This window comes from Heterocephalus glaber, unplaced genomic scaffold (genome assembly GCF_053883595.1).
Source record: "Heterocephalus glaber isolate CG9 unplaced genomic scaffold, H.glaber_assembly_v1.0 deba00000676, whole genome shotgun sequence".
Lineage (NCBI taxonomy): Eukaryota > Metazoa > Chordata > Mammalia > Rodentia > Bathyergidae > Heterocephalus > Heterocephalus glaber.
In genome coordinates, this window is record NW_028258156.1 from 17,630,121 (window position 1) to 17,655,202 (window position 25,082).

Here is a 25,082-nt window from a genome sequence, read left to right on the forward strand (position 1 = left end):
GTCATCAACATTTCACTTGAGTTAACCACTCAGAGAATTGATAATATGACCCTGGACTTCTAACCAGCTAGGTCAGCTTTTGATTTGGACTTTTTTGTTTCGTTCCATGATGTTTTTTGGACAGCTCTTTCAAAGTCTTGCTGAGCTGGGAGAGTTCCTAGTGTTCCTGGCAATCCTTAAGAAAAGTAAAGTAATCTTTTCGGGTTTGTAGAGTCACCTCCCCTCCCTAGAAAGTCCCTGGGATTCATGGACTTTAGAGTGAAGATGGTAGACAGGGTGAGGGCAGCGTAACAGCATCATAGGATTGCACCACTGTGCTCACTGTGCTATTCTCTTTAAAAAGGGGCAGGGCCAGGGCATGAAGCTCACACTATTACCTTTCCTAGACTTAAGTTTTTGATGTTTATGTTATCTTGACTTTGAAAGGAGTTCGTTCCACTTACATACATGGTGGTTGGGTTTTTAGTTGAAGAGCGAAACCCCCATGCTCACCCATGGACAGCCTTGCCAGCTGCTGCTTCTCCCCCAGCTTGGGAGCTGTGTAGACATTCGCCCTTGCTCCTGTGGCTTCCTGAGCCCCTGGCCCCAGAGACGGATCACGGCTTGACTTGAAGTGAACTGCTCAGCACAAGGACATCCTCAGGAATCTCTGGTTCCCCCTCTTCACCAGAGACCCTCAGTCCCTGGAGCCTTTCTCTGAATTAACACTTTTAAATTGCCTTTGGTGTCTGACTTGCATGTGTGTGTGGGTGTGTGTGTGTGTATGTCCGTCCAAAAGAACAAACTGTGCTTTTCCTCTAGGAAGTTTTGAATTCTGACCATTGCTTTTTTTTTTTTAGGGACTGCATGAAAATGGGAGAGGTAGATGGCAAAAAGATTGGCTGCACAGTTAGCCTTCTGGTCAGTACCCTCTTCCCCTTTTCCCCCTTTTATTGAAACATTTCTTTTTTCACAGAAACACTGGGCTTTGATTTTTTAATAGAGAATATGCCTTTTCTCCCCAAATGTTTCTTAGAAGAGTTCAGAAACGTTTTTAAAAGAAACATAGTGAGCTTCAGGTTGAATGAAAGCCCAGAGGGTCCTCCGCTGGGCACCTTACCACACGTGGGCTGTGTCCCCAGACTGTCTGTAGGCTTGGGTGGGTGGCAGAGGGACTTGGACGCCTCCCGTCACCCTGCTCACCTCTGACCGTCTTCTGTTGCTCTCCTGAGATGAAAACACAAATTGCCCAGATTGACGTCCTTCTATTTCTGTGTCAACAGTTTCTGTCCTTCTCCTTCGTCCCAGTTACATTCATGCTACATTTTGGTAAACATTGCTGATCTCCTCTTTTGTGCACTAATGGCAGTTTTCTGCTCAACACACTAATTTTCACTCACTGGCTTCTTTGCAAATTGAATTCATAATAGCACTATTGTTAAGATTTGCATTATGACCAGGTTGACCATATAATTTATCATCCAGGTAGGGCATTTTTGAGAGTAAAATTAAATATTATGTAAGGATAGCAGTCTAAAACAGAATTATCCTGAGCAAATCAAAATTTATACCAAGTGTCGTCCACCCTGTTATTAAATAGTATTCTCACCACAGATGAAAGGAATGATGATACATATTTTTCACATTTTAATATAGGGTAAATTAATGCTTTGATAATTTCCTCTGCTCAAGTTTGAAATGCAAGATGAGTGAGTGCTTCCACTCTAAATTTGTGAATATCATAGTTTCTTTTTCTTACACTTTACAGAATACTTAAAACCACACCATCTATTCTAAGTCCCGCACAGTTCTTATTCTCAGTCTGATCAGGCTGCGTTGTTCTCCCTGCTTGCACCTTGAAATTTTGTTTTGCCCCCACTTTGATTCAGTCTTGTCATAGTTCATTGGTTTTGTCTTTTGATTTTGTTTATTCCTCTTACAGTCCCTCTGCAAAGCTCACAACTTTCATTTTCTTGTGATTCATTTTCCTAATCTTCTGCTACACAACTTTACATCTCTGAATATGACTCGTATGCTTCTTTACCACACCCACCTCTTCCTCCTCATTTGTAATTTAATTGTTGCATCTCCACCTCCAATAGTAGTCCCTAAAGATAGTGAGACCTGAGCATCCTCTGTCAGGCTACATCTTGCTTGTGTACTATGCACTTCCTTCCATAATCCTTTCCTTAGACTCAACGGCGGTATCCAGGCCATGAGCCCAGACTCAGCGTGCCTGCCCCTTACCTCTCCCCAGAGTCATGGTTGGCCTTGAACATCATCATCCCCTATGTCAAGTTTCCCGCAGCGCCCCACTTTTTGCCTGCTTTGTCAGTCTCTCAGCATGGCCGAGAACCTCAGCCTCAGCTTTTTCCATGTCTCTGCTTGTATGTCCCTGTTTGGGGCCAGTAGCCACACGCTCTGTGTGCTTTAGATGGACTCTTTCACCCTGGCTGTAGTCCAGCTCCAGGCACAAAGTCTCGTAAATAACCTCAAGGCAAAAGCCTTGGCTTTTTCCCAGACGAATCCTCTTCTGTTGCCTTCATTTTCTTTCCCACGTGCCTTCCATTTGGAGGTGAACAAATTAACGCAGTCCCTGGATTCATTTCCTCAACTTGTATAAAAGGAGAGATCATTTCCATGGGTGAAAGCATTAATACTTTGCCCTAAATGTGTTTGCTGTGGTCTCCCAGCAGGAATAAGCCAGAGTCATAATAAAATCAGTGGCCCCATCAGTGATCCCTTAAGACAAAAGTTCATACTGCTGCTTTTCAGTGAAGAATAGTCTTCACAGTCAAGCTTGATAGTACCCGCCTGTAATTCTAGCACTTGGGAGGCTGAAGCAGGGGATTATGAGTTCAAGGCTAGCCCGGATAACATAGCAAAAGAAAAAAAAAAGTCTTTATAGAAAATGTTAACATTTCAAAAGACGTTCCAGTTTCAAACCAGCACAAGAATACTTATTAAAGGACCAAATATATCACTTTGAAGCTAATCTTTTAAGCTTCTACTCCATATGGAAAGTTCTTGATGTTTACTAGCAGCAATATGGTTCTCTTCGACTACTCACTTCCTGTGAGAGATTTTTCTTAATTCTTTGGAAGGATCAGTTCCAGACCCTCTTCAGGAGAGCTTTGGCTTTCCCTATGAGATGAATTAAACTCTAGTGTTAATTGGCAAAAATGCATAATATTTGACATGAGTAATACTAGGAAATGTAATTATTATTTTGTTCTGTGTCACAAGTTTTGCTAGACATATGTCAAAGATTCTCATCTGCTGACTGGAAAGATGTTTTTTAAGAAGAAAAACTCACTTACAGAGCGATCGCTTATTTTTCTTCTGAAGAAAGCAGCTTCTTACCAGAAAGCTATTAGAGCAAATCGCCCTTTAATAACGTAAAAACCTGCTGTGGGGTTGTTAGACTGTGTTTAGGGTACAACAATTCTTGCTAATTAAAATGATTTCAGTTATAATGAGAGAAATTTGAATAGCATTATTTACTTAGGTTTTTAAAGAATGCCAACATCTGTAAGAAACAAAAGGAGACGCTGAGGATAATGGTATGAACTAGGTCTATCTATCGATCTATCTATCTATATACTTTTTTTATGATGCATTCAACTTAATGTCAGTGTCTTCGGGTTGGAAGAGCCCCCAGACTGAAGAATGGGCAGAAAGTACATTTGATAGAGGTTAACTGGTTTCAAGCCCAAATCACAATCTCAGCAGCCATTTTGGCTAGTTTGGACCCTTACCAAAGTTCTGTTTGGCTAATCAGTTTCAGAAACATTTAGTACTGCTGGCCTTTTCACGTTGAAAACCTTGTCATCCTCTGCTACTCATTTCCTTCATTTGTACACCAGGCAACATCAGTCAAAACCACAACAATAAGTAATGATAACAGTTAAGTGTTGTGAGCAGGGAATTCCTAACGTACAAAGATCTGCTCACTCCAAGAGTCTCACTTAGAGATTCCCTGAAGCCTGCTTTTGCTAGAGTCAACTTCATATATGTTTGCTCCTGTGTTTACTAAGTTCAGTGAGGACTGATGTACTTTCTAGTGTGGGGAAGGAGTAGATGTGGGTGCCTAAAAAATGTTAGCATATATGTCCAGATAAGTGAAAATTGAATGGTTGGTAACAGTTGTTAAAATGTTTTAGAGAAATTTTGTTAAGACCCAGATTTTAAAAAAATAAAGTATTTTAATAAGCATGCCCCATAATAATTGGAAATAAAAAGCTATTGTCCCTTTATGTTTTTAGACATAAGTTGGAAATGTTTACCTCTAACACAAGTATAAAATGAAAAATAACCACTTTAACAATAAAGAGAATTGTTACTTACTCTTTTTTACAGAATTCTCCAGGACTGTGGGTGCTTTTACATTGTTTTTGCTCATCCTTATCTATATGTGTTAGACTTTTTTCTTTAGAGGAAAATATATTTGAAATTCAAAGTTTAAAACAACTCTTCTTTGAGTATCAATCAGTAAACTAAATGAAAAGGTTAATCGATTTCATACTTTTAATATTTTTATTTGAATAAGCTGATTGTACAGTTGATAGACTAAAAAAAGTAGAAAGTAAAAAAATATAAATCATTCATTATAACCCTAGAGTTACCAGCTTATCCTGTAATTACTAAGTAATATTTAGCACAGGCAGTGTTTAATTGGAAATCTGTCACTGGCCCTCCTTATTTCTTTCTTTTTTTTTTGGTACCGGGGATCGAACTTGGGTCCTTGCGCTTGTGCAGCAGGCAGGGAAACCACTGAGCTAAATCCCCAGCCCTTTATTTCATTTTTAAAATGATACCTGCATGGAAAAATGCATCAGTTCTCTTGGCTCAAGACAAGCTGTCTTGGCATCAACAAAGTAAAAGGAAAATATTTGGAGGTTTGACTGCTGGGGATCACAGAACTCTTTCTTCCCGAACTTTTATAAGACTTTTTCTGTATTCTTCCAGAACTTTTATAAGACTGAACTGAACAAGGAAGAGATGTATATACGCTACATCCACAAACTCTATGATCTGCATCTCAAAGCTCAGAACTTTACAGGTAATTCTGTGTTTGGCTCAGACTGGGGGAAGTAGGCTATATATTGATACATTAGACATGATAACTCCTCACCTTTTTGTAATTACAGCTGAGGACTCTTGGATTTCTGCTTTAAAGTTGTAGTGTTGTTTTGTTTTGTTTTGTTTTACTGGGGATCGAACGCAGGTCCTTGCGCTTTCAGGGTTAGGCAGCGGAACCATGGAGCTAAATCCCCGGCCCTAGAGTTGCATTGTATTTTTAATTGGAAATTGGATGAATGTTTCAAAGTCAGTGATGGCGAACCTTTTAGAGCTTTCAATGATAGCAAAGAGCCAGCTGTGGCACACGTGCCATAGGTTTGCTACCACTGTTCTTAGTCCTCTATTTTTTTTTTACTATATCTTTTTGCATCACTTTTTAAAGGTTGCTCTTAGGAAATATATATATAACTTTTATAATCTACTTAGAATTGGTGTGTTTCCACTTAAAGATGAGAGTTATACAACTATGTAGACCCCAATGTCCTCCCACCTTGTTGTATATATTATGTGTATGACATCTACCTACATTAAAAACTTTATCAGGTGTCATATTTTTTCATTTATTTTCAACACTCAAACCTATTTTAAATATCTAATAATGTCATAGATTTTGATTTCAACAGTTAAGACCTATTTTAAAGAATTTAAAAATGGTCTATTTAACTTATTGGCCATTTCTGTTACTCTTTTTCCTTTCATGAAGTCCTCAGTTTTCCTCTGTTATTTTCATTCAACCTGAAGAACTGGTTTTAGTATTTCTTTTAAAGGAGATCTAATGATAAAGAATTCTCTTAGTTTTCCTTCATCTAAGAATGTCTTTAATGTACTTTGTGTTACTCAGTTTTCCATTACTGTCACAAAATACCTTTGATAACTTAAAAAGCAGAAAGTTTATTTTGGCTCTCAGTTTTGATGGTTTCACTCCCTGGGTGGTTGGCCCTCTTGCTTTGGGGCCTGCAGTGGTGAGATGGCACTTGATAGCTGGGAGCAAGTAGCAAACCGAAGCAAAGTCATTCACCTCAGGACCAGGACATGAGACAGAAAAAGGAAGACATCCTATAATTCCCTTCAAGAGCACACTCCGAGTGACCTAAAATCTTCCACTTAGCTCCTCTTCTTAAAGTTTCCATCCCCCCCCAATAGCACCAAGCTGGGAACCAACCATTTAACACCTGGGCCTTGGGGACATTCCAGATCCACGCCTTTATCCCTGCAGGATATGTCTGCTGGGTACAGAAGTCTGGGTGAATATTTTCATTTCAATACTTTAAAAATGTTGTTCCATTGTCTACTTGCCTGTATGGTTTCTGTTGAGAAATATGTAGTCATTTAAAGTATCTACTGTAATATGTGTCTGCTTTCTGGTTGCTTTCAAGAATTTATCTTTGGGCGGCCGGGGATTTAGCTCAGTGGTTCCACTGCCTGCCTTGCAAGCACAAGGTCCTGAGTTCAATCCCCAGTACCAAAAAAAAAAAAAAAAAAAGAATTTACCTTTGTTTTTCAGTGGTTTGATTATATGTGTGGACCTGATTTCCTTTATGTTTAACCAGTTTGGGTTTGCTGAGCTTCCTAAATCCTTGCATTTATTTCTTTCATCAATCTGAGGAAGTTTTCAGGCATTATTTTCTCAAATATATTTTTTACACTAATTCTTCTCCTCTCTGTTGAGACTATAAAGATATAATTATTAAGCTTTTTGCTGTTGTTTCTAGATTCCAGGTGCTCTGCTCACCAAAGTTTTCTTCTTTCTGTTGTTCAGACTGGATAATTTTATTGATTCATGTTCAGGTCCACTGATTATCTTCTGTCATCTTCATCCAGCTGTTGGGCCTTTCTAGTAAACTTTTTGCTTTGTTATTGTATTATTCTATCCTAAAATTCCCACTTGGTTATTTTCTTTTTATAGCTTCAGTTTCTTTGCAGTGAATTTCTCTCTTCTCAGTCATTCAAGAGTGTTTACATATACCACATGGAATGTGGTTATAATAGCTGACTCATAGTCCTTTGCTTATAATTCTAACATATGTGAGTCATTTTGAGGTTGGCATCTATTAATTACCTTTTCCCTCTGAGAGCTGTTTAGTTTCCTGGTTTCTTGAAGGTCAAGTAATTTTGGGTTATTTCCTGGACCTTTTAAACATTATGAGACTCTGTATCTTGTTAAAATCTTCCAGAGAATGTTGATGTTTTATAGTTTAGCTGTCAATCCAGTTAGGATAAAAATCTCAAGGTGTGAACCACCTTCTACAGCTTGTGATTCTAGTGTCAACTTGACTTTAAAGCCATTGATCCACTCTTCTGGATTTGTTCTGGAACCTGACAATGGTGTATACCATTGTTCATGCCTCAAGGTCTTGGTTGTGCCCAGCATGATCCACTCTACAAATGTGCACCTGGGAGATTTACTCAAGAGTTCACATATAAAATTAAAATATCCTTCTCTCAAGCTCTCTCTTCTCTGGGATCCTCCCTACTCTTCCTATCTCCCAGGGACTCTGTTTCCTAGTACCCTGGCTGTAAAATCAAGGCTAGATCCTCCAAATGCTTTGAAGTACTCCCGACAATTACAGCACTGCTGCCAATCCATTGCTCCCCCTGCCACCACTGCAGTTTGCAGCTTTGTTCCTAGGACTTAACTCAAGGAGGGACCACTAGAGTCTAATGATCTCCATCCCACAGCGAGGCTTCTGTGCAGTTGTCTGACGAGGAAAGCTCATCTTCAAGCCTTTGCTGACTGTTCCCATTTGTAGTTCCAAGAGATGAGAGGTCTTAACCTGGAGATACAGGAGGCAAAAAATAAAAACAGAACTCAAGACATTGTGATCATTCTTTGAGTGTTGGTTTCCCTCCTCAGACTAGCTGCTCTTACTTTTCAGAATCCTCCAGTAGTTGCACTGGAGGATATTTAATTGTAATCACTGGGGAAGACAATGAATGTGCTTACTCCGCCTTAACTAGGCCTGTTAGGTGAATTTAGGAGCTATAAACCTTGGTTTTTGCCACACTTTTTCCACGGACCACTTGAATCAAGACCCCTCCTTCGGCTTTAAATGAGTAAAGGAATTCCTTCTTCAGTGATTCCCAGAATTTAAACATGCCTCTAGCTTTGGTTTGACTACCTCAGTTAAAGGCATCACTGTTTACTCAGGCTGAAGTCCTTGATATTATCTTGACTTCATCTCCTTCGAGTCTTCGTTCATGAGTTTCTATTTGTTCTGTTTGCTAAAAATGTCTCACAGCTGTTTCTTCTTCATTGTTTCCATTCTCCCTGTTTCAGGCCATCATTATCTCTTGCCTAGACTCCTTCTTAACTGTCTCTGGAGTTTCTGTAGGCCACGGGTCAGCAACCTGCAACCCCACAGGCCAGCCACCCGATTTTGTAAAGTTTTGTTCCAACTCAGCCATATCAGCCTAGGGATGTGGAGCCACTCTGGTGGTAGAGCACTTGCCTAGCATGTACAAGGTCCTGAGTTCAATTCCCAGCACTGCAAACACAAGCATATAAAGAATTCAGTAATGCCCAATAAGCTGTATATCATCTGTGGTTGCTTTTGTGCTACAGTGGCAGAATCGAGTGGTTTAGATGAAGACCACATGGCCCACAAGCCTAATTACTGTCCAGCCCTTTTAAGAAAAAGTTCTTAATCCCTTCTCTCACTATAACTCTGTTGTGATGTTCAGATTCTTTATTCAAGTTCTATGAAAATTCAACCAGCACCTGTCTCACCTTGCCCCTTGTTACCACACGCTTTCTCTTTATCCTGTAGGACCAGCTCATTTATCCTCTTTTCCTTGAAGTCTCCCCTTCCTGGATTTCTCTTTCTTCTCTCTCCTTCACCAAGTCCATGCCCACCACCCTTCACATAGGGGCTGAGTTGGTCTTTCCATTTCTTTTTTTCTATTGTGTTTTGTTTTCAAATTTCCATTAAAGTACTTAGCACATTATATTTATTATTAGTTATATATTATGTAAGGCATATATGTAGACAGACAGACAGATGATCTCCAGTTAGAGCGAGTTCTTTGAGGACAGATGATCCTTTCTTGTCCTTAGTCATCTCAGTTCTTAAAATAGTGTCTAGCAGTATGAGATTTAAATAAATGCATCACTAATGAATGCACTCATTAATTAAATTTTAGCACCTGGTAGGCAGATTTTCTTTCAGTATTGGTAAGTCCTGAATCACTAAGGAACCAACCTGGTAGACCTGTTTTATTTTAAAGACCATTAAGGAATGATAGAGGGAACTAAGGACAAGCTATTTCAGACATGTAACACATATATTTTGGTTCTCCGAAAGCCCAAATTTGTCTGACATTTCAGAAATGGGCTTTTTAAAATTTATTTACTGAACTTGCAGTTTTATGTTCCCCAAAGTCATAAGTAATAAGTACTTTCCCCATATAACGTTTTATTCTTCTCTCTTATGTCCTTATTTTTGTGTCTCCTTGGAGAAAGTTAAATTGATGGAAAAACTTTGTTTCAATGACTCTGCTCTTTTCTGGCTTGTGATCCTCCCTTCCACCCCTAATTCATCTCCACTCTTCTGTGTTACTTCTTTTTGCATATTGGTGTTCTTACTATACACTTCTCAAAATGATGGAATGGTCCACATTTAATTGTGTGGTGATGCCTTTTGTTCGAAATTATAAACACTTTTTAAAAGAGTATATGTTGAAAATTCTTCCCTCTTTAGTACATACTTACTATCTTCTAAAGAAGGGGCTGGGGATATAGCTCAATGGTAGAGCACTTGCCTAACATGTGCAAGGGCCTAGCTTTGATCCCCATCACCTCCAAAAAGAAAAAGAAAAAGAAAAAAGGGAGAGAAGAATAAATGTGATGGAGTTGCACTAAAACATTTAAAATGTATTAATTTTGATCAAAATCCACCTCATTGGTATGTTGAGTTATTCACCCCTCGGAGGTGCAGTACATATGCTTTCATTTAATAGACATTTTCTGCAGCGTCCTCCACACTCACCATTTTTCTCAGATATGTGTCATCATTTTCCCAAATCAGATTCTGAAGCTGTTGTAATTTGCCTTCACACTTGTCCCGTGTCACTATTCAGCCATTTGTCAGCTGACTCTGGCAAGCTGCCCCAATGCGTCCTTATTTTCCCAGACTATCTCAGAAGCAATTCACACCTACCTCACATTCCAACCATCCCTGAAAATTCCAAGGACAAGCAGGACTGTGAAAGCAGTATGGGGCTAGAGACCCTTATTTTATTTAAAATGTGATAAAACATGCCTGACACTATTTACCACCTTAACCATGTTCAAGTATACAATGCAGTGTATTCATGTTGTACAGCATTAACCGACATCCACCTAGAGAACATTTTACATTCCTGAGCTGAAACTGTGCCCACTCAACACTGAATCCCCGCTCATCCTGCCCCTGGCACCACCATTCCACTCTGTCTCTGCGAATTTGACCTTTATGGCCCTGTAAGTCACTTCCTCTGGGCTGCTGTGCAAAGGGCATTCCTCAGTCCTCTTAATCCTGTGAAACAATCATTTACTCTCTAGGGTGTTTTCTGAGTGCTCAAGTGTTGGGAGAGACATAAAAAAAAAATTGAGACACAAAGGAGATAACTCCTGACCTAGGCCATTATGAGAAAGTGGGAGTCATTCAGTAGCTAAGGAGAAAGGCTTGAAGGAATAATAAATATGTGCTTGACGTGGTCTGTGAGGGAAACCAGTTTGTTCAGATGTCAGGAGCAAAGGGTGTAGATGAAGGAACAAAGCCAGAAGTGGTATATAAGGAATTAAACATCAGGAACTCAGGGGATCTCAAAGATGCAAAATACAGCACAGCTGTCATGATTTGGTTATTATTCTATACAGTGAGAGCGGTCTTCCATGACAGCCAGCATGATGGTGCTTCAGTGTGTCTGCATCCAACAGTTAACTGATGTGCTTTAGTGGGCTACTCTCTCCATCCATCTCATGTCACAAGGAGGAGATTGGCAAGTACCCATGGAAGAGAAGTTGTCCTTGTCCCTGTAGGCAGCTTCTCTGTGCCCAGCTGCCTCTGGATCAGGAGGGATCTGACTTCATTCTTCAGAAGCTGATAATGAGGTCCCGGGACCCCAGCTGTGAGAGCCAGAGCCCCAGCAGCCATTGAGGCTGCTTGAAGCCAACAGTGGCTGGCTCCTTCCTACCTGAACCATGTGGAGGGACAGCAGAGAGGAGAGATTGTTAGTGACCGGGTCACAGGCAACCTTCTCTCTTGGGAAGCCTAAATTGATTGTTGCAGCTCCTGAGAGTCATCAGCTGGTGTTAATCAGGGGAGAACCTGATCATTTACCTTGAAGAAGATCATAGTGGTAACAGTGTGCACAGTAAAGGGGTGTGATAAGAGACTGGTGCAAGTGAACAAAACAAACAAACAAATGAAAAATGGAAACCAGGAAATTGTTTGAACTCACTAAACATAATTGAAAAACAAAGGCCAGATCCTATATCTCATGGGATTTCTCTACTTTAGAGACAATTAGCAAAGCTGTAAGGATTATGGCCTTTCTTATTATGCTCCATTTATACCTGGAGGTGGCCAAATCATGGTGAAACTTTAAACAGGTTATGTCAGAACTTTATTTATAGTTATACTTACAGCAAATAAATGAAGAAAAAGATTTGTATTGATGTTTAGTTAAAAGCTACGGTTGTGTCCTTTGAGACAAGGATGGGGTAGTGGATTAGTAACATAAAGGTCTATTGATTTTATTCAATTTAGAAAATGAGTTGACTATTACAGTGTTGAGGAAAAAATTATTATAGTCCTTCATCAATGACAGTGAATTTCAGTCCCTACTCCTGATCTATTTGGTCATGTTTTTGTGGAAGAGACCTGCAGAATAGCAATTATCCTGTTAAGTCTACTATCTGTTAACTGTGCTTAAAGTCCACAGACCATCATTATTTCTGCTTATGTGAATATAGAAAATCGCCCCTTTGTATATTTGTGGGGACAACTAGGGGTGGCATAGCATACAACCCACCACAGTGCTCCCCTGTGGCTGTCTTCTCTCTCTCTCTGTCTCTCTCTCCCCCCCATCTCTGTCTGTCTCATACATGTACTAATAAAATTAATAAAAAGGCACTCGATGGGACAATCATGCACGTACCGCCAGTGGTGGTTGAAGCTGACAAGAATGTGCTATACTCTAGTCTCTGATAATACCATTGCCTAGGAGAAGTCTCCATTCATTAACCTGCTGTTGCATACGTTCTGGGCATTTTCCTGCTGTGTGATGAAACTCAGAAAACAGTGGTTTCTCCATTCTGGCTAAAAGGGGAGTGGCTTGGGGTCTTCACCCCTGTCTCCCCCTTGGCTTGCAGAAGCTGCCTACACTCTCCTACTGTACGATGAGCTGCTCGAGTGGTCTGATCGGCCGCTCAGGGAGTTCCTGACCTACCCCATGCAAACAGAATGGCAGCGCAAGGAGCACCTGCACCTCACCATTATCCAGAACTTCGACAGAGGCAAAGTAAGTGGCCTTGCCTGACCCGTGGTCTCGCCCGAGGTGACAGCCTTGGTGTCCCTTTTCCCTCTATTTCTTGTGTGCTGCTGCAGACTCCCCAAGCAAGGTCCCGCTCACTGCAACATGCATTAGAAATAGCTAAGCAGCTGTCAAAATGCAGATTCCCCAGGCCCTGCTCCTAGCCATTCTGATGAAGGAGGTGTGACATGGGGCTGCGGAATCTGATTTTGAAGGACTCGGGAGCTTCCCATGTGTGACTTTGCATTACACTGTGATAAACACTGATCTTGAGGGCTTTACAGCCAGGCTTCGTCCACTCTGGCTGCTGTATCCAAATACACTGTCTGAGTAACTTGTAAACAGAAAGAAATGTATTACAGTTCTGGAGGCTGAGAAGTCCAAAGGCAGGACCCCGGCAGATCTGGTGTCTAGTGAGGGCCTGCATCCTCGTAGGCCGTACCCTGTCACCACCGAGTCCGTACCTGGTGGAAAGAGCCGTCTAGCTCTCTGGACCCTCTCCTACGAGGGTATTAATGCCATTCATGAGGCGCCACCTTTGTGACCTTATCACCTAATATCGCCTTGGGAGTTAGGATTTCAACGTGGGAATTTAGGGGAAACACAAACCTTCAGACCATAGCACTCAGCTGTTTTATTCTCTAAAAAGCCATGATCACTCTTCCTCTGTCCCCCATATTGGCATGCATTCCGCCCCATCCCACTTTTTAAAAGATAAAAATAAAGGAAATAGGATTTGTTAAAGAAGTTTGGGGCAACCTTTCTTTTTTTTTTTTTTTTTATTAAATTCTTTTATTGGTACATTGTAGGTATACAGCACAATTACATTTCTCATTGGGAATTGTACCTTTACATAATGCATCTTGGTTCTTATTTTTTCCCCATCCCTAGCCCTCCCTTCACCCCCTCCACCCTTCCCTATTTACAAAGACTTTATTTCCATTTCCATTTCCAGCATCCCTTCCCTTTCCCCTACCCCCCCATTTTAGGTATACATTTTACATTATCAATTATTCATTCTAATCATTGGTACATTTTAGGTATACAATATAATGACATTCATCATTGGAAATTTGCACCTTTACATAGTCTCTCTTGGTTCTTATCTTTCACCCTTGCCCAGCCCTCCCTTCAACCCCTCCAGTCCTCCCTATTGACAAAGATTTTGTTCCTATTTTTCCATTTTCTCATATTAATCCCATTCCCTTCTATCCTTTCCCCTAGCCCTCCCACTTCCTTCCCCTTTGGCCCTTTTCTTCCTGTTTCACATTACCTATTATACATTTAATCCTTATTTACACTTTCAGTTTCTCACACCAGAGAAACTATTTGGTATTTATACATGTGTATCCTATTTATTTCACTTAAAAGTATCACCTCAATGTGCATCCACTTAGCTATAAATGTCTCTAATTTCTCATTTTTTATGGCTGAGTAGTACTCCATTTTATTAAAAAACCACGTTTTCTTGATTCAGTCTCCAGTTGCTGGGCATTTGGGCTCTTTCCAAGTTTTAGCTATTACAAACTGTGCTGCTATGAACATGGGCGCACATATATCCCTGTGGTATGATTCTTTTAATTCTTTGGGGAAGATCTCCAGCAGTGGAATAGCGGGGTCAAATGGGACTTCCAGTCCTAGTTCTTTGAGGTATCTCCATACTGATTTCCACAGTGGTTGGGGCAACCCTTCTTTTAGTCCCCAAAAGCTCAAGAAGTTTAATATTCTATTTTCCTGAGCCAGCTGTTTTGTGTCTTCTTTGCTGTAAGATTCAAACAAGTCTATATTCTTCAAGTCCTTATTCTTTGGCATCATGAACATTTGGTGTCTCATTTAAATAGGTGAGGTCTAGCCCTCACTGGTGCGTTCATCTAGAGCGGCCTTGTAAAAGCCTCACCTACCTAATAAAGCAATTTAGTGCTTCATCCATGTTACTTCCCCTCCTGCTACAGTGCCTGCAGTTCTCTTTTTAAAGCAGTTCTGAATCTGACCCATTGTTTATTTTATGTGAACCCTTATATGCTTTGTTGGTACATCTTAGATTTACATAGCTCTTCTAAATTGTAAAGGTTAAATAGAAGATTAAAATACAACCAGCGGCCGTCATTTTTTTCAAAACAATTTGGTGTGCTTAAAAATTTGATACAAGGACATTGCTTCTTTCATATCCTCCTTCATTATTCAGCTACCTACGCTGACATAGCATTATGTTAATAGGAAAGGAAAATGTCTTTGTGCCTTCCTGCTATAAAATTTCCACCCATACAATAAGCAGCTATAACATCTCTGCCTTCCTACAGCATATTGGCCAGTTCCCAGGGATTTGTGTTAAATCAGGGATTGTAAACTGACCAACAGGTCCAATGACTCTTTCCATGTAGCCTAGAAGCTACAGATAGCTTTTGCTTTTAACTGGTTGAAAGAAATGAAAAGATTAGTAGTATTTCATGGCATGTGAAAGTTACATGAAATTTACATTTGTGCCCATAAAGTCTCATTGGAACACAGTCATACTCATTGGTGTCTATGGCTGCTTTCAGGCTATAACAGATGAGTAGTTATAAAAAAGACTGTATGGCCCTCAAAGCCAAAACTGCTGACTGCCTGGCCCCTTGCGTAAAAAATTTGTTGATACCTATGCAATATCAAAGAATTTTGCATTCATTCTGGGAGTAAATGGCTAGGTTTTAGGCCACTGCAATTTGCAAGTGCAAGTCAGCCAAGCAGGGAGGTAAGGGTACCATCCATGGATAATTGGGCCTTGGGGTCAATAATAACTCCCTCCTCAGCACTAAGGACCTGTGTGGATCCACTGCTTAGCCAGTGTGGAACTCCAGTTATTTCAAGGTGATGATTCTGAAACAACACCAGCAAATATTGTCTCTGCACAAGATGTTACTGACTCTTGTGGTGGATTGTCATTTTCAACTTTCTAAAGATTTTTAATAATTTACATGTGAGTCACATGATGCTTTCATGCTTAAAATTGCAATGACATTCAGGATATGTCATAAAGACTAAAGAATAAGCTGGGGTGGGCGGTGGCACACACCTGTAATCCAACATTCTGGCAAGCTGAGGCAGGAAGAATCTCAAGTTTAGCACAGCCTGGAAACTTAGCTACTGAGAGAGACCCTGTCTCAAAATAATGTAAAAAATGGTGGCGGGGCAGGGCGGGGGGTGGCATAGATAAAGCCCTGGATTCAATTCTGAGTTCTACCCCAAAAAAAAGACCTGATGATCTGAAAGCAGTCACGTTCTCATGCTCTGACCTTTGGGTGGAAGTGAGTAAATGTTGTGGATGATTACATTTGCATCATTCATTTGTCCACAGTGTTGGGAAAATGGGATCATCTTGTGCCGGAAGATTGCAGAGCAGTATGAGAGTTATTATGACTACAGAAACCTGAGCAAGATGAGGGTAAGGTATCTGCGTGCATCCTAATCAGACCATGGCATTCTTTTTTGATTAACATTCCGGTATGGTTCTAAGAAATCAATGTTGTGATCATCTTGATATGCCTTGCAGAAACCTTTTTAAAGATAAGTTTTCTCTGAAGCATACTCAGCTATTTATACAGAGAAATAGCAAATTGATCTGTGTAATGCTTTTGATTAATACACAAAGAGTGGACCCTTCATCTATTTCTAAAGCGCTATATGAGAAGTACACAAACTAATCCAGGATTAATATTTTAAGTTCATTGTGGAAAATCTCCACGGTGTTTGAAGAGCTTCTCAATTACACACAAATCCCTGTAACAAATACCATTTTTAGTACCATAATCTGCAAAGCCGACTAGCTGGCCCATTCTTTGTAGCATAAATTAAGGCCAAATTTTGGCTTCAGAAATATGCTTTTGCTAAACCTAAACCAAAGCTTTAGTCCCCAAAAGCTCAAGAAGTTTAATATTCTATTTTCCTGAGCCAACTGTTTTGTGTCTTCTTTGCTGTAAGATTCAAACAAGTCCATGTCCTCCAAGTCCTTTTTCTTTGGCATCATGAACATTTGATGTCTCATTGTAATACGTGAGGTCCTGATGAATTCAAAGTTCCTCGGAGTTTCTAAAATAGGATCATCAACATGTCTCCTTTAAATTTGAGATAGCCATTTAAGAAATGAGAGCATAAACCTTTAACAGCTTGCAAAACCCCTTACACCATAACAAGTAATGTGTTCACCTAGCAGGAACTGGCTCTGTCCTTTGGCATAGTATTTTGTGTCAGCAGTTCATTGATATTTCGTCTAGCCAGATAACCAAAGAGAAGAATCTTGTTTTACCTTCAGTTCATCATACTGACTCTGGCAGGCACTGCAGTTTTATATATAAATACATTGCCTTTTTTCTCTTGGCATCCTGTCCCTATAACAGCAGTGAGGTTACAGTGTTTACCCGTGAGAGCCCTTGGGTGCCATAGTCACTTAGATTTTTATAAACCCAAAGCATAACACTTCATAGCAACTGCTCTTTGGGGTGCTCTTACTGGGGGTGGGGAGCGTCTTCTAGTGTAATATTAGTCTTTCTCTGGAAACCCCGGGGATGGTAATACCATAAAAGGGAAACCATAAGCTTTATATGCTCCGTACTGAACGTTGTCAAAGGCACATTTAAGAGCTTTCAGCTCAGATAGCACTTTGCAGTATGGGTCTCCCTTGGTTTGGTGCTTTGGTTTATCCCTGTCCAAGCCAAGCAAGGCCACACCTGCTAAAGTCCTGAATGACCATGTGTGAGAGAGACGCACCTCCACAGGTGAGCACATCCACAGTGAGAATTCTTCAACAGGCTTTGCTTCTACTGAATGTTACTTTCTATAAGTATTTTAAAATTTTTCCTTCATAGTTACATGTTCTGGTGATAACATGTAATAATGCATTCAATCCTTGGACGGGTAAGCCAGATGCAGTCTGTGGAGTGCAGAGTTGGGCAGTGGTGACAGACACCATGTGGCCGGTGAAGACTGAAATATTTACTGTCTGGATGTTTATGGAATAAGTTCACTGTTTCTTGCCTGAAAGCATAAAAAGCGGGAGTCAGACCTTATCTGCAAACTGAATTAAAATGGCATTCTTTCTTACATAGAAGAAATATCTTGCTCTGTCAATTTTGGGGGCTGAAAATAGGATGGACTATTTAGAACATGTCCGATGCTTTCCTAGATGATGGAAGCTTCCTTGTATGACAAAATTATGGACCAACAGCGTCTGGAGCCAGAGTTCTTCAGAGTTGGATTTTATGGGAAAAAATTTCCATTTTTCTTAAGAGTAAGTAGTATACATGTAATTTACTTTGAACCTTCTAATACAAGCATTCCAATCAAGATATTAATGGTATATTTATGATCGATAATGACATAGGTAATAACATCATGATAAGATCTTTTTTTTAACTTTTTACTTAGTGAACACCTTTTTCCCCCCAATCCTGGGTATGGAACCCAGAGTCTTCACACTGAGAGCCGTCTCCAGCTATATTTTACCTTTTATTTTGAGACAGCGCCCCACTAAGTCACTAAGTTCCCCAGGCTAGACTTGAACTCACCATCCTTTGCCTCAGCCTCCTGGAGTGCTGAGATCACATTCAACCTTGCTGTGCTGGCTTTTGAAAAATTTCCCCAAATCTCACGCTATCTGCTTCTCAGTTTATTTTATGAGCCATCTTTGGGTAACTATAGTTTCCCTAGTATGATACTCACTCTTCTATCCAGTCTGTAATTTCCATAGAATTAGATTAGACAAAAAAATAGGGGTCGGGGGGGTCCTTGCAGACGGCTATGCAAAGACTGTGGAAAGTCATCAGCTTCACATCATAAGGAAACCTTACTTTCAGACCTGTGTGAAGAGTGTTGTTTGGCCTTTTTATTGACTTTGTCATCCAGCAAAGTCATCCAGTGTATTGCTAGCATTAACTATTTCGAAAGGAGAAAATTTCCAGACCTTTCTGCTAATAATAAAGCATTCAACCCCATTCTTTCCGTTTCTCATGCTCCACCAAATAATACTTTATATTTGTATTTGGTGGTATGTATTAAGTAATACTAATGCTGAGGTTTCCATCCATACCAAGCCAGTCATACAGTATAATTTTTAGTATCTTTTTGTGGAGGAAGGGGCCTTTGAAAGCAAAAGTGCCTCCAGCCTGTTAAAGCCATGACGTAGCCCAATCAGACTCTGAGTTTGGGCAGCAGGGATACAGTAAGGAACCCTAGCCATCTATTCCATGTATTACTGTGAATTAAAGTATAGGTTTAAAATATCAGAAGTAGCTGAGAAGCAAACTGGAAAACTCCATTGGCTAATAGAGTAAATTTTGTTAAGAGTCATTTTGAATACATCGTTCTCTGTATCATCAGCCTTTAGAAAGCAGCTTTTCTGGATGTATTTGGCACTGCCTTCAAAGTGGAAGGGAAGGGTCACCCTCTGTTGTTTCTAAAGGGCACGGCATGCCAGGAATCCCTTTGCCCAACTTTTTTCTAGAAAATCAGATTCTATCCTGTTTTTTTTAAATAAAGAAATCAACATTTAAAACTTCCTTCTGTTGTTTGATCAATGTAAAGATAATTTTTAAAACTCAAGTTAATACATGTATACAATTATATGATCTAAGTATCTTCTCCCGTCATAGAATGTGGGTTCTTTAAAGAGTAATGATCGATATGACCTAGCAGATCTGCTCCTAGGTATTTACAAAAGGAAACTGAAAACATGCGTCCAAATGAAGACCTGTACCTAAGTGTTCATGGTAGCATTCATATCAGCCAAAAAAGGAGAATGTCTGTTAACTGATGAATGGATAAAAATGTAGCGTATTTATATCATGGACTATTACTCAGCAATAAAAAGGAATGAAGTACAGGCCCATGCCACAAGATGAATGGACCTTGAAAATATTATGATAAGTGAAAGAAGGCAGTTACAAAAGGCTACATTGTGTAATTCCATAGCAGCTAAATCCATAGAAACAGAAAGTAGTTTGCCAGGACCTGAAGGAAATAAAGGGTAATAGGAAGTACTTGCTAATGGGCACAAGGTTTCTTTATGAGACTGTGCTGAATAGTCTGAAACTAGATTGTGCTAATGGTTGCACAACTCTGAATATTCTAAAAACCACTGAATTGCATTTTTTTTTTTTGGGGGGGATTTTTGGAGGGTTTTTTTTTTGATACTGGGGGCTGAATCCAGGGCTTTTGCACCCAGCTATATCCTCAGCCCCTTTTTAATTTTGAAATAGGGTCTCACTAAGGTGCTAAGTTGCCCAGGCTAGGCTAATACTTGTGATCCTCCTGCCTCCGCCTCCCAAGTAGGTTCGGGGACAGGTATGTGCCACCACACCCACCTTGAACGCACTTTTTTAAAGGGTGACTTTTATCTCAATAAAGTTGTGATTTTTAAAACAGAATTTTGATGGAGGCAAATACTTCATTCCTCTTTTTTGATGGAAAATCAAATATCAGAGCCAACCCTATAATTTATTTCCGAATACCTTCCTGATACCATTGAATGTGCTTTGAGAAACTCCTCTGATTTTATAAATTGTTGTATATGTAATCATTATTTTAAAAATAGTTCATTGTTAAGATATTCAGATATTTACTTTAGGACTGTTATGGTATAGAGAAGCGAATGTACTGTCTTTTACTTTATTTTAGGAAGGAAATTTACTGTCTTTTGAATTGAAATTTTTAAATGCAGCAGATGGGACCCAATTTTTCTGTGTCAGAAGATAAACTTTTTTCTAGAAACTTTGAAGTATAGAGTTGGTTGCGGTCCTGATTTCTTAGCGTCTGCCTTAACATGCATTTTTTCGGAGGATTGAGATTCACTTAGGGTCTTGTGGGAAGGTGAGATGTGGTCTCAGAGCCCTGCTTTTTCCAGTTGTCTGCAGCGAGTTGTTTCTAACTCTCTCACTGGGGCCTGGAGTTCCTCCTTTGGGCATTTTGGGTAATAATTGGAACCTCAAAAAGCTGGAAAACCCCTTGGGCCTTAGCTCCCCAAAACACAGACTGTTCACTCCTTGTCTGACAACTGTTTTTGATCTTAGTGGCTCCCGGCAGTTTTCCCTGAACTTACCAGGCTGTGTTGAGAGCAGCCAGCACTCAGGCCTGGGACTTAGTCCTGATTTTTGCCTAGTACATCTGGACAAAGTGGTTCAAGTGTTTGAGCCTCAGTTCCCCACATAGGCAATGGAATCGGGGTGCATGATTCCCTCTCAAGCTTGTACGGGTTAAATAAAATAAATGCAGACTGCCTACTCATTGTCTGTGCTCAACACTGTAATTTCATGAGCATTAAGCTGTCAAATAGACTTCACTCATATCTCACCAGCTTAGTAAGGTACTTTTTGAAAACCTGCCTGTCTTTCCAGGTCTCTGGCCTGCCTCAAGGATACCCTTCAGCATCTTACCTGCATGAGAGACTCCTGACCCACACGCACTTACTGTACTGTAAAACAAAACATAAACAAGAATGCATCCAACATTACCAAGGCCCTAAACTCCTGAATCTTAGCTTAGGCCAGCTAGGAGGATTCCTGCCTCCGGGAAGCTGAGCTGTCTAGGGCTCGGAGGCTTCTGAAAGCTGGAATACAGCCAGGCTCGGCCTGCCTTTTTTCCCTGAAGGCTGTGGACCAGTTAAGGCTGATCTCAGAGGCTTTCAGGAGGAACACATTTCCATGGAAATGCAGTTTTAGTTGTTATGTCTACTTCCTTTTCTTCTAAATAGTGAATTTATTTGCATGAGTTTAATATCCAGCTTATAAAAATCATCTTAAGTACATGTGCTCATTGACATTTGGAGGGAACACGAGTGCTTTGTTTTTAAAGTCCTTTGGTGCTCAGGGATTCAAACACCTCGGTGCCACATGCAAGAGTATTGGCTAGAGGACCTCACTAGTCTTACAAGGAGTAATAGAAAATGAAGTTCACAGTCTTTGCCCTGCAGTTGTGATATCTGGGCTGCTTTTTCAAACGGTCCCCAGTGTTTTTGCTGCTCTTATCGTGTGCTAATGTGGGCCCACGGTCAGTTTCTCATCGTTTTTGCCTTCTCTCTATAATGAATCCACTCAGTTATGTAGTTCTAATTTCTGTTGTTATTGTTGTTTCACCCCCAGAATAAGGAGTTTGTGTGTCGAGGGCATGACTACGAGAGGCTGGAAGCCTTCCAGCAGAGAATGCTGAACGAGTTCCCTCACGCCATCGCCATGCAGCATGCAAACCAGCCTGACGAGACCATCTTCCAGGCGGAAGCTCAGTGTATCCTCCCCGGGCGGCTGTCAGCTGCGCAGCATTTTCCACAAGGCACTTCCGCCCCTGGGCCCTTTTCCTCAGCCACATTCTTGCTTTCCCTCATTCTCATCATCCTGATTTTTCACTTAGTTCCTCCTGAACTTATTCTATCTCCTGTCATTATTCTATTTCTTATCGCAATGTCAGTTGAAAAGATTAAAGATTCTGTTAAAGAAATTTTCCCTTTTTAATTAAAACTCCTCTATATCTGAACCCTGATTTTAAAGCTCCTTTTTGGTAATCTCCCTTAGAACAGCTTTCATCCAGCACACCCTGTGGAAAGTACTTTGTTTCGAGGAGATGCTAGCATTGTGTTTGCTGGTGCACATCAACCACTCCTTTTTCCTGTGATACCTTTATTCTGAAATGAGGGAGGGAGAGAGGGAGGGAGGGAGGGAGAGAGGGAGGGAGGGAGGAAGAGAGGGAGGGAGGGAGGGGGAAGAGACTACCTCCACATCTTTAGGGGGCCTTTAGCTGTGACATCCTGGAAGACGTTAATAATTATCATGTAATTCACACTCCCATTTCTGAACAAAAACAACTGAAATTGCATAGATGTTAGGGAGAGAAGTGGTTGACCCTGGGCACTCTTCCGGAATCCCTGCCAGTATCTGAACCTGATGGGCTCGGTGACAATGCTGGAGACCATTTTGGAACAGGAATAAAATGCAAGAGAAACCAAAAATTATATGAAAACAAGTATTTTGATTAGAAAAGAAGGGCTAAATATAAAAGTAAATACAGTGCTCCTGTAGTAAGATTGTAAAACATCAACTGCAGTCAAACACTCTGCTTGTCAGTCCCCAGTCTGAGAGAATGGGTACTACCTAAGGGAAGGCTGAAGTGAGTGTGAGGCAGGGCTCTGAGTGCTGTCTTTGGTCAGGGCTGCATGAGAACATGTGTATTGTTATAAACCAGCAATAAATTTAAGAGGGCCATGCACAGACTGAATGTAAGAATGGCTCATGTACAAAGATTAGGAATATTCTAATTCTGAGTACCCAAGAGTAAGACTTTCCCTGCCTGCTCCCCCCAAATCAGTGATACATAACTTCACAGGCCTTGTAGATATCTCAAACTGACACCTTGTCAAGAATCGCTTCCCTAGAACTGGTTTAAGGGAGGCCTGTCATTTGAAACATGATTTAAAGTGTGTTCTTAGCATCTTTTTGGCAATTGTTTAAATGACTTCCACCAAAATGGAAACACCAGATTGTTACCCATCCTCTTCTCTCTGCACAGCTCGGCTCGAGCCAGACTTCTTGAAGTTTGCCAAGTTGGGTTCCCTCCTTGACTCTTTAATCCCAGATTTGCAGATCTATGCTGTGACTCCCATGCCAGAGAGCCAAGAGGTCCTGCAGCGAGAGGGCGTTCCGGACAATATCAAAAGTTTCTATAAAGTGAATCACATTTGGAAATTCCGCTATGACAGACCATTTCACAAAGGCACGAAAGATAAGGAGAATGAATTCAAGGTACCTTGACATCTTTCTTATATCTGCCTAGACTGAGTTCCTTGGGCAAGACCCTGGGTAAATAAGTACTCAGGATAATGTCAGGAGACAGGACCAGAAGGGACTCTAGAAATCTTGTCTAGTGGTTCTCCGCCTCTGCTCTGTACCAGAGTGACAGGAAGTGCTTTGTAGCCAAGCACATTTTTGGCCCCCAGCCCAGGAATTGTGACCCACTGAGCCTGGGAACGGGACCTGAAGTCACCTTTTTGTGACAGTTTTAATGCCAGGGATCGATAAGAGGGCTCTGAGCAGAGAACGGGTGGGTGGACTGTGGGTGTGTTGGGTGAGATCCGTGCTATCTTTTGCTGGTTTTTCTCATTAGAACAATGTGTAATTGGGTTTTCTGTGAAAACCCAGAGTGAGAGCTAGTGTTGGCCTCTGTGTGTGTTGTTTGCTGTCCATACTGTAGTTCCAATATGCCATGCTAGCTCTATGTGCTCCCTGCCAAAAAAGGTAAGAGTTCCCACAGCCCCACTGGGGCCCAGGAGCCAGACTGTTCAGCACATAAGTTATAACCTTCCCTTTCCTTGAACACAGAGGCACGGTGAGATGAGTAGTCAATATTTGCATCCCAGTGAGAAAATGCAAAATCAGCTTGTTATTAGGGATTCACTGGCTGAGCGACTTTCATCGCAGATGTTCTAGACTTAAACCGGGAGTGTTCTCCCGACACTGTCATGATCCGCATCTTGACTTGTGTGTCAGTCCTGCCTCAGTGCTGGTTTCCAGGGCTCCCAGAAGCACCAGGTGTTACTCACAGCCAAGAGATTGGAAGGGGAGGCTGCGATGGTTTACAGGGTTCTGAGGGGGCCAAGGAACGAGCAGTCGTGTGTGCCAGGAGATTTGCTGGGTTAAGTAGCAAGGAAAGGAGAACACCTGGAAACACGACTGGGCCATTACTGGAAAGATTGTCATCACTTCAGTCCGTTCTGGATACTTCTTCTTTACTTTTGTGATGAGGCAGTTCTCCTTGCAGTTACTCGTAGTGACAGCAAGTCAGAGATGCACTGGAGCCTGGACGCTGAGTTGCTCAGTCACGTGCACATCCCCAGCAGGCCAGCATTGGCACCCACATCTTCTGATGCCCTCTGTGTTCCTTTTCATACCACACCACATTTTTTGGTGGCCATTAATTTATCAGTGATACAGTAGCCTCCCTGAGGCAAAACAGAGTGAATCTGGCTCTTCACTCCTGTGCTCCCAGCCCACGGAATCTGGCTCCAAACGCCCCCCCGCCCCCGCCTGTTTCCATCACAACCCACTCAGCCTCCCTCTCAGCTCCAGCAACACCCAGCTTCTCTTCCTCTGTCACCGAGTCTGTGCCGCGGCTTCCTCCTGCCTGCGCAGTTCCCCCACTCTCCTCCTGGCAAACTCCTACTCACTCTTCAGAATTCAGCTCACATGTCACCTCCACCAGGAGCTGCTGTCCTCCTCCTGCAGCACGGCACCAGCTGCATCCTCTCCGTACCTTGGACCTCCCCTTCCCTGGCCTCTGAGCTCTACCATCCTGTCACCACCAGAATACTGCAAGCTCTTGTCACAGGGTCTCTGCCAGTAGCTCTTGGCTGGTGCAAAGAAAGCCCTCATCCATTTTTTTGTTGGTGGTGTTGTTTCAAAAAAATGGCACAATTTCAGGAATTTTATAGTTTCTTCTCCTCTTGGGAATACAGTTGGTTAAAATAAGAAAGATGAGGCATAGATACCGAAGGC

The 25,082-nt window shown here is 41.2% G+C and overlaps 1 protein-coding gene across 6 annotated transcripts in view; it reads left to right on the forward strand.

Annotated features, from left to right (window-relative positions):
• The window catches only part of Dock4 (dedicator of cytokinesis 4), a 445,644-nt gene that overhangs the window by 394,715 nt on the left and 25,847 nt on the right, over positions 1-25,082 (forward strand). For all 6 annotated transcript variants that reach the window (XM_087206716.1, XM_004839630.4, XM_004839627.4 and 3 more), the window contains 7 exons: positions 840-900; positions 4,948-5,041; positions 12,416-12,564; positions 15,911-15,997; positions 17,735-17,839; positions 21,684-21,825; positions 23,167-23,333. In XM_087206716.1, coding sequence (XP_087062842.1) covers positions 840-900; positions 4,948-5,041; positions 12,416-12,564; positions 15,911-15,997; positions 17,735-17,839; positions 21,684-21,825; positions 23,167-23,333 — 805 coding nt within the window. The remainder of the gene's footprint in view (positions 1-839; positions 901-4,947; positions 5,042-12,415; positions 12,565-15,910; positions 15,998-17,734; positions 17,840-21,683; positions 21,826-23,166; positions 23,334-25,082) is intronic.